Source organism: Phalacrocorax aristotelis, chromosome 24 (assembly GCF_949628215.1).
Source record: "Phalacrocorax aristotelis chromosome 24, bGulAri2.1, whole genome shotgun sequence".
NCBI classification, from domain to species: Eukaryota; Metazoa; Chordata; class Aves; order Suliformes; family Phalacrocoracidae; genus Phalacrocorax; species Phalacrocorax aristotelis.
In genome coordinates, this window is record NC_134299.1 from 7274070 (window position 1) to 7288714 (window position 14645).

Genomic DNA, 14645 nt, shown 5'->3' on the forward strand with positions numbered 1-14645 from the left:
GAATGACCACATGCTTTTGCAACAGGGCATCGTGACCAGGCTCATGCTCCAGAGGGGGGAGCGAAGGCAAGGATAATGATGTAAATCATTAGCTCCAGCACTAATTACTTGAGTCTCGTGAGGGAGGTTCGGTCAGAAAAGCAGCCAGAGGCAGCGGCCGGCAGAAATGAGCAGGCAGTGACGGGGGTCCCGCAGTCTGGGTGACCCCGGGTGTGCAGAGGGGCTTTAGGGGTGTTTTGGGGAGGATGTGGGGACACTGAGGACATCAGGAATGCAGGGGGGTGGGGGCACCGGGGACAGGCGGACAGGGCGGCTGCAGGGACACCGGGATGAGAGGACCGTGGGGATGCAGGTACCAGGCGTGAGGGACTCTGGGACATGAGGACATGGGTGATTTGGGGACGTGGGGACGCTGGAGACCAGGGCTGGCAGCCAGGTGGGTGCCACAGGCCATCTCCCCCTGCTCCCAGCTGTGTTGGGCCTTGAGCACAAGGACCAGGGCTCCCTGGTCACCTTGGCACCCATGGGTGCTGCCAGGCCCTGGGGACATCGTACGGCAGCGAACGTCACCGCGTGGGGCAGAGGCCTGGTGTACTCATGACACAGGTGTCCCTGCAGGATGCTGGGTGGGGCGGCATCACGTCGGGGTGCTGGGGGCATCTTCCTGCCACCGCCACGGCCCCTGCGCTGCCATAGCCCTGCCCCAACTGCGTCCCCTCCCTGTGTCCCCCCGGCGCAGGGCTGGCGCTGCAGCCAGAGCAGCGAGGCACAGGACTTGGCATTGACCCCTTTATTTGCCGGGGCCTGGGCACGGGGTGGGGGAGACGTGGGCACGGTGGGTGGCGTGGGCGTGGCGTGGGCGAGAAGGCGATGTGAGCATGGGGGCGGCATGGGCACGGAGGTGATGGGGCGCAGAGGTGGCGCGGCGTGGGCACGGGGGTAGCGTGGTGGGGAGGGCGTGAAGATGGCAGAGGTACGGCAGCAGCGAGGGCGGGGAGACTTGGCGCAGCGTTAGTGTGGCCGTGGCATGGGCACGGGGAGGGGAGTGACGTGGGCACAGGGTGGGCAAAGGCAGGGTTATGGGGCTGGGGCTGCGGAGGGCGTGGACATGAGGATGGGAATGAAAGGGCATGGTTTGGGCAAAGGCATGAGGATGGCACAGGAATGGGGATGGCGTGGGCTTGTGGGTGGAGAAGGCACGGGGATGGCAAAGGGATGGGAATGACATGGGCACGGGGTGAGAAAAGACACGGGTGGCATTGGCTTCGGCATGGCACAGGGATGGTATGAGATGGCATGGCCTTGGGGGTGGCACGGGGATGTGAATGATGTCGGGATGGGATGGGATGGGGATGGGGCTGACACTGATGTGGGGATGGGGAGGGCACCGTCCCGGGGACAGCAGAGCAAGGCGCAGGCATCGGCAGGGAGCTGGCACAGCTGGCACAAGCCTGGTGACGCCCTGGGCCGGGCGCTGGCCCCACTGGCACCCACTCCCTCACTTCCAGCTGGTGAAGAACTGCTTGAAGAGGGGCGTCTCGCGGCCCTGGGGCAGGATTTCCACCTGCCGGGACAAGAACAGGGAGGGGACGGGGACCGGGACAGGGTGACCCCTGCCGTGCCAGCCTGTGGGCGTGCCTCGCTGCCTGCACCCACCTGTGTCTGGGGCGAGTGGCCCATGCGGGCGATGACCTCCTCGGCCACTTTCAGGGCCGCCTGGCGCTCCTGCTCATTGGCCTTGTGCCCTGCGGACGGGGACGTCAGAGCCATGCTGGGGACGGCCCCTGACCCTGCATTTCCCCCCTGTCCCCATGTTTCCCCACCGTCCCCGCGTTGCCCGCCCCGTCCCCGTCCCCAGGCACCTTTCCAGACGTAGACCTTCCCGCCGGCGCCGTTGTCCAGCACGAAGCAGTCGTCAGAGCAGAGCAGGCTCTGGCTGAAGGGGCTGCTCGCGGCCACCTGGCTCAGGTCCATGCGCCCTGTTGCATCTGACACCTGCCCGCAGCCGGGATGTCACCACAGGGCCATCCTGGCGTGCCTTGGCCGTGCCCAGCCCCGCATCCCCCCACATAGCCACTGCCCAGCCCCATATAGTCCCCAGGGCCACCGTGGTGTCCCCTGGCCATGCCCTGCCCCATAGGGCCCCCAGGGCCACCACGGTGTCCCCCAGCCATGCCCAGCCACAGGACCACCATGGTGACACTCAGCTATGTCCAGCCCCAGGGCCACCGTGGTGTCCCGAGGTGGCCTTGCCTTGTAGAGGACGGCTGCCCCCGCGTTCCTCTGATCGGCCACGATGTCCTCCTCGGGGCTGCCCTCCTGCAAGGTGGGCTTGGGGCCCAGCACCTGCCGCGTGCAGAGACAGGGGGTATCACAGAGTTATCGCCCCCGGGGACACTCGCATCCCCCTCTCCTCCCAGTGGGTATGGGGGGGTGGCCACGGCGCACCTGGAGCATCTCAGGTGGCTCCTCGCCATCCACCACGATCTCCAGGCGAGCCTTGCCGCCCCGCTCGCTGTCCCGGATGGCCGCGGCCAGCTCCTGCGCCCGGCTGCGCTCAAGCACATTGCACCTGGCCCCGCACCAGACGAAGAGGGTCTGGGGACAGGGGGAGGGACAGCGGTGACAGAGCCATCCCACCTCCCCCGGTGGCCCCTGACCCATCTTGCCCACGTTGAGGGTGAAGCAGTTCCTGGGGTTGAAGCTGGCCTGGGGAGATGCCCCGATGGGCAAATAGACACCCCGACAGACAGACAGACACCCAGATGGATAAATGGATGCCCCAATGGATGGATGGACACCCAGATGGACAGAGAGATGCCCCAACAATCAAACACACCTATGAATAGGGGGACGCCCCAACTGATTGCTGGGCACCCCGAGAAACAGACATCTCTGAGGACAGACAAACACCCCTATGGATAGACAGATACCCCAGTGGGCAGCTGGCTGCCTGGAAGGACAGGCAAACAGCCCAACAGACATACTTAGGAGGACAGACAGCCATCCCAATGGATAGACACCCAGAAAAGCAGGCAGACACCCCTAGGGATGGATGGACAGGCTGACAGACAGACACCCTGCAGATGGACACCCAGAAGGACATTCCAGGCGAGATGGCTCGGGGGGGACGGGACAGGGAGAGGGGGAGGGGTGACGGGGCCGCTCGCAGCCCTGCCCACCTCGCCCAGGTCGAGGATGAAGCAGTCGCCGGTGTTGAAGCTGGCCCAGGCCAGGCTCCGCTCGCTCGCCCGGATGTTCTTCTTGCCCTTCACCTGGTAGAGTTTGCGCACGGGCCCGGTGCCGGGGCGGGTGGGCTTGAACGCCGAGTCCACGCCGCCCTCCTGCCGGCACGGGGGTGCTGAGCGCCTGGCAGGTGGGGCACAGCACCCGGCAGGGGTGCTGAGTGCTTGGTGGGTGCCCGGCACCCAGCGTGGGCGCTGAGCACCCAGAAGGGATGCTGAGCACAGGGTAGAGGTGTTGAGCCCCCAGCAAGGATGCTGAGCACCCATCGGGGAGGCTGAGCACCCACTGGGGAGGCTGAGCACCCAGCAGGCATGCTGAGCACCCATCGGGCATGTTGAGCACCCAGCAGGGAGGCTGAGTGCCTACTGGGGGTGCCCAGCACCCCGAGGGGATCCCACATGCCCAGTGGGGAACAAGTGGGGTGGTGGGGGTGCTGAGCACCCATCCCAGATGCTGAGTGCTCAGTAGGGATGCTGAGTACCCACCAGGGATGCCCAGCACCCATACCTGGTAGGTGATGCCGTGGGGGAAGTACTCCATGAAGACGTCGGACTCGTTGCCCTGCACCTCGCGGTGCGTCACAGGGCGCTCGCCCAGCAGCGCGTTCAGCTGGGTGGAGAGGAGGGCGCAGGCGCCCTGCTCATCCCGCGAGGAATCCCGGCCTGTGGGGTGGCAGCCAGCGCTGAGCCCCCCCGGACCCACCGCCACCCCCTCCCCGGACCCCCAGAGGTGGCTCACCAATCCAGAGGTGGAGGTGGGCTCGCTCATCCGGCCCGTTGTGCAGCACCAGGTAGGCATCCCCCGAGAAGAAGACACCCCACGTCGCCTTGGGGACCTCCACGGGCTGCAGCTTCTCCACGCGCCAGATGTGCAGCCCCGGGCGGGTGGCGGCGGGGCCGAAAGGGGAACCGCTGCGGGGCGAGGGGTGGCATGAGCCCGGGGGGGGGGGGGCGCTGGGGCTGGGGGTGCTGGGGGGTGGTGGTGGTGGTTGGTACCTTTTGGGGAGCGCCGTGTACATGGCGTCAGGGTGGTGGTGATGGGTGGGGCAGATGGACAGATGGACCTGTGGATGGAGGGATGCCGTGAGATGGGCAGCACAAAGAGATGGGGAGCCAGGAGGTCAAGGACACCCCGGCAGGGAGATGGACACCTTGATGGACAGACACCCCAACAGCACAGGTGGACCCACTGATGGACAGATTGACATCCAGAAGAAGAGACAGATGCCCCAACAGACACCCAGAAGGAGAGATGGACACCCTGACAGGTAGATGGACACCCCACGGACAGACGGGCCCCCAATAAATAGACACCCAGGAAGACAGACAGACACCCCAATGGCCAGATGTACCCCAAAGTACAGCTTGACCCTCAGGACAGACAGACACCCCTACAAACACACGGGCACACCGATGGATAGGTGGAACCTGGAAGGACAGACAGAGACCCCAGTAGGTGGGTAGCTCCAGGACAGACAGATGGACACCCCCAGAGGCACATACCCCTCGATGGACAGACAGACACCCCAAAGGACAGCCCAATAGGCAACCAGACACCTGGATGGACAGATGGACACCCCAAAAAACATGCCTCCCCCCCGCGACAGCCACCCAGACAGACAGACGGACACCCCCGAAAGCAGGACAGTTCCTCACTCAGGTCGGTGGCAGCAGGCCAGGGCAGGACAGACGGACGCCCCGACAGCCGCAGAGCCTCCTGCCAGCCACGGGACACCCGGAAGGCGGCGGCGGCAGGAAAGGGTGGGGCTGGGGGGGGAAAGGGCCTGGCCCCATGTGGCCTCGGGTGGGGCCCTGAGCCCTCGGAGTGGGGGGCTCCGAGCCCGGCCACCCCCACCCTGCTGGGAGCTCCCCAACCTCCTGCCCCACCCCTGCTGGGACCCCTCACCCCACTGGGAGCTCTCTCCCCTCTGGGACCCCCACCCTGCTGGGAGCCCTCACCCTGATGAGAAACACACACACCCCCCCCAGGGCCCCCACCCTGCTGAGACCACCACTGTTCTGGGACCCCCCCTCCCCTGCTGGGACCCCCCACCCTGCTGGGACACCCCACTCGGCAACCCCTCCCCTCTGGGGCCCCCCCCCGCCGGGTCCCCTCTCCCCTCCGGGACCCCCACCCTGCTGGGCCCACATGCACTGCTGGGGACCCCCTCCCTGTCATTTCTGGCACCCAGTGTCACCCAGGGCACCAAGTGCCACCCATGGGCCACACCCCCATGGGGGGGGCGTCCCAGTCCTCTGCCCTGCCAGGGGCTGGAGTGGGTCTGGAGCAGGCTGTACTGGGAAGCAGTTGTACTGGGGGGGCACTACGGGGGGCTGCATGGGGAGGGCTGCAGCAGAGGCTCACTGGGAGCTGCACTGGGAAGCCAGGGCAGGGGCCTCCCCCCAGCTCTCCGCAGGCCCCAGCCGCAGCATTGCTGGGAAGTGACTCACGGCCGGGGGGGGGGGCCACACGTGTGACGAGTGCGGGGGGCCTGAGCCTGCCACGTGGCCCCACCGGCCACCGCGCGGCCTGGGGAGCCCGGGGGACCGGGGCGGGTGGGGGGCACCAATGCCTCCCCCTTCGGGTGGCACCCAAGGGGGAGGGTCGCAGGGAGCCCGTGGGCCATCACCAAGGTGTGCGAGGTCTCATGCACAGCGTGTGTCCCGTGCGTGTCCCGTGGGTGATGTGTCTGCACGTGCAGCACCTCAGCACGCTGCCCTGTGCGGTGGTGCGTCCCCACGTGCTGTGCGTGCGGTGTCACGCGTGCAGTGTATGTGTGGCGCACGCACTGCGTGGCATGCTGCGTGTGCAGTGTCACGCACGCCGCCCGTGTGGCGTGTCCCGTGTGCAGTGTCACGTACGCAGCACAAGTGTGGCGTGTTGCACGTGCAGCGCCACGTACACACCGTGCGTGTGGCGTGCCGTGCGTGCCCTGCGTGCGTGCCCTGCGGAGGTGCTTGCGTGCAGCGTGAGCGTGCGCAAGGCCGCAGCGCCGGGGCGGTTTGCACACACGCGCGGTGCCTGCGTGTCGGTGCCAGGCCGCAGCGCTGAGTGTGGCTCTGCGGGCCCGGGGCCGCGCACACGGGCGGTGCTGCGGTGTGGCGCCCGCGGTGTGGGTGCAAAGGGGCGCAGCACATGGTGCCGCTGCCCGCGTGGTGCCAGCGTCAGCGCCCGTGCAGCGCTGGGGTGGTTGCACGGTGCCGGTGCAGCGCCAGTGCTGGTGCAGTGCCAGTGCAGTGCTGATGCCGGTGCTGGTGCCAGTGCAGTGCCGGTGCCGGTGCCGGTGCAGCGCCAGTGCTGGTGCAGTGCCAGTGCTGTGCTGATGCTGGTGCAGTGCCAGTGCTGTGCTGATGCTGGTGCAGTGCTGGTGCAGTGCTGGTGCTGGTGCCAGTGGCAGTGCTGATGCTGGTGCGGTGCCAGCGCCGGTGCAGTGCTGATGCTGGTGCAGTGCTGATCCTGGTGCGGTGCCAGTGCCAGTGCAGCGCTGGCTCCCAACCAGCGCCATGCCCGTCCCCGTGCTGTACCAGTGCCCACGCAGTGCTGGTGCTGGCACAAGTGCTGTTCCCCACGCGGTGCTGGGCCCCTGCTACTGAATCCCATATGCTGCCAGTGCAGCGCTGGTCCCCAGCCAGTGCGGGTCCCGCTCAGTGCTGGTGCAGTCCCGGTGCCGGTGCAACCCGGATTCCCCGGCTATCCCGGACCCGGTGGAGTGCCGGTGCCAGTCCCGTTACAGCCCCGGTGCGGTGCCAGTGCCGGTGCCGGTCCCAGCCCCGGTGCCGGGCAGCCCCTGTGTGGTGCCAGTGCCGGTGCCGGTGCAGTCCCGGTGCTGTCCCAGTCCCGGTGCAGCCCCGGTGCCGAGCGGCTCCCGCGCAGCCCCTCCGCAGCTCGGTGCCGCCCCCGGCTCCTGCGCCCGCCCCCAGCCCGCCCGCCCGGGCTCTCCGGGGCCGGGGCCGGGGCCGGGGCCGGTGCGGCGGACGCGGCGATGGGGCTGGCGGGGCCGCCCCGCTCCTGCCTCCTGCTGGCGGCTGCGCTGCTGCCGCTGCTGCCGCCCGGGGCCGCGCCGGGCCCCGCCGCGCCGCCCGCGCTCACCGACGCCGAGATCGAGGCGTTTCTGCGCGGCTTCCTCGGCCCCGGCGAGCGCGGCGACGGCGACGGCGACGACGATGGCACCGACCTGGCCATCGGCACCGACCTGGGCACCGACACCGACACCGGCACCGGTGAGCGAGCGGCAGCGGCACGGCGGGTCGGGGCTGCGCCGGTACCGGGCACCGCCGGGGCACCGCGCGGGGGGGGAGGGGGGGGGGGGCGGCGGGGCATGGGAGGGGGGCAGGGGGGCGTGGGGCGAGTGGGGGGCAGGGGGGGCATGGGGACCCCCCCAGGCCGGCCCTGGATGCCCCTCACCCGCGGCGGGGCGTCTGCCCCCCCCGACCCCCCGCCCAGGCTCCCCGGGGCGGCTGACGGAGCCCGAGAAACCCAAGAAGGGGAAGAAGGAAAAAACTCCCAAACCCACCAAGAAGCCCAAGGAGAGACCCCGGGGCTCCAAGAAGGACAAGGACAAGGACAGGGAAAGGGACAGGGACAGGGGCAAGGGCAAGGACAAGCCCCCCAAGAAGCCCAAGGAGAAACCCCCGAAGGGCTCCGAAAAACCCCCAAAAGGCTCCAAAAAGCCCAAGGAGAAGCCACCCAAGGCCACCAAAAAAACACCCAGCAAGAAGCCACCGGAGCTGCTGACCACCCCGCAGGCGCCCCCCACCACCCCGCAGACCCCGCGGGGCAAGGACGACACACAGACAGCCTGGTTCCCGGAGCAGCCTTCGCCCTACGAGGAGGAGGATGGAGGTGGCCAAGGTGAGTCTTGCGGGGCGTGATCTCACCACCAGCCGGGTTGGGGGGTGGGGGTGGGTTTGGCCCACCACGGCCTCACCCGGTGTGCCGCTCGGCTTCCCGGTGGCACCCCATGGCTGGCTGGGCATTGTCCTGCTGGGGACACCCACTCTGTCCCCACAGGTCTTCCTCCCCCATGGGACTGTCTTGCGGTGTGGGGCTGCCGGGGGGGGGGCCGGGCTGGGGGAGCTGCGGGGCACCGGCATCCCCTCACTCAGTGTCCCTGTCCCCAGGGGAGTTGGAGGAGCTGCCAAGCAAGCCCTGGGAGGTGGGTCGGGAGGACTGGCACCCCGAGCCCGAGCCTGGTGAGTGCTGTATCCCCAGGGCCACCTCCCTGTGCCCCAATGCAACCTCCCTGCACCCTGATGTCACCCCCCTGCGCCCCGATGTCACCTCCCTGTGCCCCAGGGCCACCACTCTGTGTCTTGGGGCCACCCCCCTGCATGCCAGGGCCACCTTCCCTGTTTCCAAATGCCACCCTCCTGCACCCTGATGTTACCTCCCTGCACCCCAGGGCCACCTCCCTGACTCCCAGTGTCACCCCCTTGCACCTTGGGGCCACCTCCCTATTGCCAAGTGCCACCCTCTGCACCCCAGTGTCACCCTCCCTGCTCCCAAATGCCACTCCCCTGCACCCCGATGTCACCTCCCTGCACCCTGGTGCTCCCTCCCTGCACCCGGGGCCACCCCTTGTGCCCCTTCCCCACGTGCCCCCTCCCCTCAGAGGTCCCTGAGGAGCCGGAGCCACCAACGCTGGACTACAACGAGCAGCTGGAGCGGGAGGACTACGAGGACTGTACGGTGCCAGGGCGCAGGCGGAGGGGACCGCTGGGGTCCCCCAACCTGCAGGAAAGGAGGGAGGGGGTGCCCGCCCTGCCTTGCACCCCCGAAGTCAGTGCCACCCCCTCTTTCTGTCCCCAGTTGAGTACATTCGGCGGCAGCAGAAACCCCGCAAGCCCCCGAGCAGGAAGAAACCTGAGAGAGTCTGGCCCCAGCCCGAGGAGCCACGTAAGTGGGGTGACAGGGGGACAAGGGGGGACTGGCACCACTCAGGGTGGGGGTGGGGGAGAGTCCCCAGCCTTGGGGACCCAAGACAGAATCGTTCAGGGACAGCCTGGAACTGGGGTGGACCCGGGGACAGCACAGAGGCCCAGGGACTGCATAAGGGGTGTAGGGGACCCCACAGGGGTGTGGGGATCTCTTGGGGCCACTGGGATCCCGTGGGGATATAGAGGGGTCCTGGGGGGACATGGGGACCCCATAGGGCCACAGGGATCCCACAGAAGCATGGGGGACCCTCGGGGACACAGTAGAGGTGTGGGGGATCCCACAGGGGCACGGGAAACCCCAGAGGGGCACAGGGGTCCCACAGGAGCACTGGGGACCCTCCAGGGACATGGGGGTACCCCTGTTCCCTGGCCCCATCCCCAGCACAGCCCCTTTCAGCCCCCCCAGCGAAGCCGGAGGTGCCACCCCCAGAGCCACCTCCGCCGCCCATCCCGGTGACTGAAGGGGACTATGAGGAGGGCTTCGAGCGACCCGACTACGATGACTGTGAGTGATGAGCCGTGGGGGGGCCAGGGCACCCCAGGATCCCCGTGCCCGGGAGGTCTGCCCTGCCCCATGGGTAGGCATCTGCCCCCGTGCCCAGCTGGGCTGCGACGGGCGGTGCCCACCCCTGCCCTCCCCTGGCCCTGAAAGGGTGTCCCAGCCCCCCTCCCCATTTGCACTGCCAGTGGAGTACGGGCTGCCCCGCCAGCCGAAGCCCAGGAAACACCCGGACAAAGAGGACGAGATGGAGACGGACAAGGAGAAACTCAAGCCCTGTGAGAGATGGGCAGGGGCTTGGTGCTTGGGCAGGTGGCATGTCCCTGCCGTGGGTGGCATGTCCCCAGGGTCGGTGGCACATCACTAGGGTTGGTGGCATGTCCCCAGGGTGGGTGGCACATCCCCAGGGCGGGTGGCACATCCGTGGGGTGGGTGACATGGCTCTGGGGTGGGTGGCATGTCCCCAGGGCCGGTGGCACATCCTCGGGGTCAGTGACACATCCCCGGGGAGGATGGCATGTCCCCAGGGCCGGTGGCACATCCTCGGGGTCAGTGGCACATCCCCGGGGAGGGTGGCATGTCCCCAGGGCCGGTGGCACATCCTCGGGGTCAGTGACACATCCCCGGGGAGGGTGGCATGTCCCCAGGGCCGGTGGCACATCCTCGGGGTCAGTGGCACATCCCCGGGGAGGGTGGCATGTCCCCAGGGCCGGTGGCACATCCTCGGGGTCAGTGACACATCCCCAGGGAGGGTGGCATGTCCCCAGGGCCGGTGGCACATCCTCGGGGTCAGTGGCACATCCCCGGGGAGGGTGGCATGTCCCCAGGGCCGGTGGCACATCCTCGGGGTCAGTGACACGTCCCCAGGGCCGGTGGCACATCCTCGGGGTCAGTGGCACATCCCCGGGGAGGGTGGCATGTCCCCAACATCTGCTATCCCGCCCCAGGGAAGCCCAAGAAAGGCGGCAGCAGCAAGGAGGAGGAGGGGGACCCCTGGGCGGAGGAAAAGGGCCAGGACCGCAAAGGTGGGTGCCAGCCCCCCATCCCATCACCCCCCACTCCCTGCGCTCTGCCCCTCCCCCTCACACACCTCTTTTCCAGGAAAACCCAAAAAACCAGGGGGGAAGAAGTGGGAGCCGGATGAGGACGAATGGGCCCCTCCAGAGAAGACACGTGAGTTTGCCCGATCCCGGGGGCACACAGGCACCCTGCTGCGGGGGGGAAGGTGCCCATCACTCCCCGCCCCCCACTGTCCCCAGGATGTCCCCCCATCGGCCTGGAGTCCCACCGCATTGAGGACGACCAGATCCTAGCCTCCTCCATGCTGCGCCACGGGCTGGGCGCCCAGCGTGGGCGCCTCAACATGCAGGTGAGGGTCACCCGCCCCACGCCCACCCTCCCCGCACCAGCGAACCCCCCCCCCCCATGACCCCAAGTCGCTGTCCCCACCCCAGGCAGGCACCAACGAGGATGATTTCTTCGACGGGGCTTGGTGCGCTGAGGACGACAGCCGGGCACACTGGATCGAGGTGGACACCCGCCGTACCACCAAGTTCACCGGCGTCATCACCCAGGGCCGCGACTCCCAGATCCAGTATGGGGCTGGGAACACGGGGAGGGGACGGAGCCAGGGGCGGGGGGGGAACACCTTGGGGACGACCCCTCCCAACCTGTCCCCTTCCTCCTGCAGCGAGGACTTTGTCACCAGCTTCTACGTGGGCTTTAGCAATGACAGCCAGAACTGGGTGATGTACACCAACGGCTACGAGGAGATGGTACGGGATCCCAAAATGGGCTGGTTGGGGGGGGCATGGGGACAATAGGGACCCTCTCCCCCTCCTCAGCTGCACCTTCCCTGCCTTGGCAGATGTTTTACGGCAATGTGGATAAGGACACACCGGTGCTGACCGAGTTCCCCGAGCCCATGGTGGCCCGTTACATCCGCATCTACCCCCAGACGTGGAACGGCAGCCTCTGCCTGCGCCTTGAGGTCCTGGGCTGCCCCCTCTCCAGTAAGAGCCACCCCAAAGCAGCATCTGGGGGGGGATTATGGGGGGGTTGCGGCTCCCTGGCCCCCCCACCGCTGTGCCTTTGTCCCCTCCGCAGCCATCAGCAGCTACTACGCCCAGCAGAACGAGGTGACCTCCACTGACAACCTGGACTTCCGCCACCACACCTACAAGGACATGAGGCAGGTGAGCACCTCCATGGGGTGGGCACCTCCGTGGGGGGTGGGCTCAGCCCCCCCAAGCGCTGTCCCCCATCGCCTGCCCCCCTCCCTGCCCCCACAGCTGATGAAGGTGGTGAACGAGGAGTGTCCCACCATCACCCGCATCTACAACATCGGCAAGAGCTCGCGGGGGCTGAAGATCTACGCCATGGAGATCTCCGATAACCCGGGCGAGCACGAGACGGGTGAGAAGGGAAGGTGTGGGGGGCCACGGCTGTGGTCCCCGGGTGCAGGCAGGGGTGCAGGCAGCACACTGACCCTGCCCATACCCTGCCCGCAGGCGAGCCCGAGTTCAGGTACACGGCGGGGCTGCACGGGAACGAAGTGCTGGGCCGGGAGCTGCTGCTCCTGCTGATGCAGTTCCTGTGCAAGGAGTACCAGGACGGCAACCCGCGGGTGCGGAGCCTGGTGACCGAAACCCGCATCCACCTCGTGCCCTCCCTCAATCCCGACGGCTACGAGCTGGCCCGCGAGGCGGTAAGGGGACTGCGGGGCGGTGGGATGGGGCGGCGGGATGCAGCCCCCTGGCTCACCGCTGCCCTGGGCTGCCTGCAGGGCTCCGAGCTGGGCAACTGGGCGCTGGGCCACTGGACTGAGGAGGGCTACGACCTCTTTGAGAACTTCCCTGACTTGGCTTCGGCGCTGTGGGCGGCCGAGGAGAGGAGGCTGGTGCCCCACAAGTTCCCCAACCACCACATCCCCATCCCAGAGCACTACCTGACCGAGGATGCCACGGTGAGCCATGGCGTGGGGCACGGCCATAGGGCACAGCGGCAGGGCGCTGATGGGGAGGTGATGTCTCACACCACTGCGCCTGCCTCGGCAGGTGGCAGTGGAGACACGGGCTGTCATGGCGTGGATGGACAAGAACCCCTTTGTGCTGGGAGCCAACCTGCAGGGCGGGGAGAAGCTGGTGTCCTACCCCTTCGACATGGCCCGGCCTGTCAGCGAGACACCGGCAGCCGCCGCTCGCCCACCAGACGACTACGAGGACGACAACCCTGAGCTGCAGGAGACACCTGATCACGCCATCTTCCGCTGGCTCGCCATCTCCTACGCCTCGGCCCACCTCACCATGACCGAGACCTTCCGCGGGGGCTGCCACACACAGGACATGACCAACGCCATGGGCATCGTGCAGGGGGCCAAGTGGCACCCCCGGGCTGGGAGTAAGTGGGTGCCACACCATACGGTGTCGGCCTGCCCGCCCCACGCTCCTGCCACCTGAAGGTGCGAGCGAGCGGCTGGGTGGGTGCTTGGTTTTTCGTTTTACAGGCATGAATGACTTCAGCTACCTGCACACCAACTGCCTGGAGCTCTCCATCTACCTGGGCTGCGACAAGTTCCCCCACGAGAGCGAGCTGCAGCAGGAGTGGGAGAACAACAAGGAGTCACTGCTCACCTTCATGGAGCAGGTAGGTGCCGGGGCACAGTGGGCAGGGAGCCGGCAGCAGCCCTGCCTGCCCCTCCTGGCTCATCTCACCCCCTGGCCTTGTGCAGGTCCATCGGGGCATCAAGGGCTTGGTGACGGACCAGCAGGGAGAACCCATCGCCAACGCCACCATTGTTGTGGGAGGCATCAACCACAACATCAAGACAGGTACGGCGCAGGGTAGGGTGTTGGGCAGAGTGCTGGCAGCACCGTGCCGCCTCCTTCTCACCCCGCTGCCTCCCCTTGTTGCCCACAGCCAGCGGTGGGGACTACTGGCGCATCCTGAACCCAGGCGAGTACCGTGTCTTGGCTCGGGCCGAGGGATACAACCCCAGTGTCAAGACCTGCAGCGTCTTCTATGACATTGGAGCCACCCAGTGCAATTTCGTTCTGTCGCGCTCCAACTGGAAACGCATCCGGGAGATCATGGCCATGAACGGGAACCGGCCCATCCGCCGCATCGTGCCCGGCCGCCCCATGACTCCCCGCGAACGCATGCGCCTGCGTATGCGCCTCCGGCACCGCATGCGGCTCCGGCAGCAGATGAGGCTGCGGCGTCTCAATGCCACCACAACTGCCAGCGGCCCCACAGCCCCACCACCCACCACAGCCCTGCCCTTCCCCTTCAGCAGCACTGCCTACGTGCCCTGGAGCCAAGAGCCACCCACAGCTGGCACCTGGGAGATGGAGACCGAAACAGAGGTGGTGACTGAGCTGGTGACGGAGACGGAGGCCTGGGAGCTGGGCACGGGGACGGCACAGCCCTTCACCACGGCCGAGACCTACACTGTGAACTTTGGTGACTAGGAGATGCTCGTCCCCTCGCTCCTGCCTCGAGCCAAGGCCAGATGCTCACGGCTGGTTTGGTTTTGCCTGCCACAGGCTCCGGCATCCGCTTCTAAAGTCTTCCTTGAGCCCCAGGCAGCCCGCTCTGGGCAGTCCGCCCCGGGTGGGCTCCAGCTTCTCACCCGCGCTGCTTCCTAGGACTGCAGGGCACGCCATGCCGATGCTTGCCCCAAGGGCCGGGCGGCCATGGAGCGTCCCCCTTGCCGGGCTCCAGAGCCAGGCAGGGAAGGACGTGCTGCCCTGTCCCTCGGGCTGGGCAGTGCCAGCCCTTGCCTGGCAGGGGAGGGGGCGATGCAGGACCCAGCCCTCGCCCCACCCCTGTCTCCTGGCACAGCGGGGTTGCAGGGGTGGTCCTGCTCTCCAGGGCAGGGCCCGCACGGAGGCAGGCGCAGCCCCTGTCCCCTCCACACAGTATTTTTTGTTACACAAATAAATCAAGTTATATTGGTACGAGCA

The 14645-nt window shown here is 67.6% G+C and overlaps 2 protein-coding genes across 3 annotated transcripts; one reads left to right on the forward strand and one right to left on the reverse strand.

Moving 5' to 3' along the window:
• Positions 1–777: 777 nt before the first annotated feature.
• Positions 778–4989, reverse strand: CAPG (capping actin protein, gelsolin like). The gene is made up of 10 exons (XM_075117519.1): positions 4902–4989; positions 4242–4309; positions 3985–4157; positions 3754–3908; positions 3183–3344; positions 2449–2598; positions 2254–2346; positions 1863–1995; positions 1657–1745; positions 778–1564 (listed from the first exon to the last, which is right to left on the reverse strand). The coding sequence occupies exons 2-10, from the start codon at positions 4262–4264 to the stop codon at positions 1499–1501; spliced, it is 1044 nt and encodes a 347-aa protein (XP_074973620.1). The 5' UTR covers positions 4265–4309; positions 4902–4989; the 3' UTR covers positions 778–1498.
• A 2188-nt stretch (positions 4990–7177) lies between these two features.
• AEBP1 (AE binding protein 1) lies at positions 7178–14639 on the forward strand. Of its 2 annotated transcripts, none has more exons than XM_075117521.1 (21): positions 7178–7466; positions 7690–8097; positions 8367–8438; positions 8858–8929; positions 9055–9141; positions 9565–9687; positions 9870–9959; positions 10629–10706; positions 10783–10854; positions 10941–11050; positions 11136–11275; positions 11372–11456; positions 11549–11693; positions 11788–11876; positions 11973–12096; positions 12192–12388; positions 12467–12646; positions 12738–13080; positions 13187–13326; positions 13412–13511; positions 13600–14639. In XM_075117521.1, exons 1-21 carry the CDS (start codon positions 7229–7231, stop codon positions 14148–14150), a joined length of 3444 nt encoding a protein of 1147 aa, XP_074973622.1. In that variant the 5' UTR covers positions 7178–7228; the 3' UTR covers positions 14151–14639. The 2 variants fall into 2 exon arrangements, with proteins under 2 accessions (XP_074973622.1, XP_074973623.1); XM_075117522.1 differs by having other exon boundaries at positions 9580–9687.
• Positions 14640–14645: the final 6 nt, after the last annotated feature.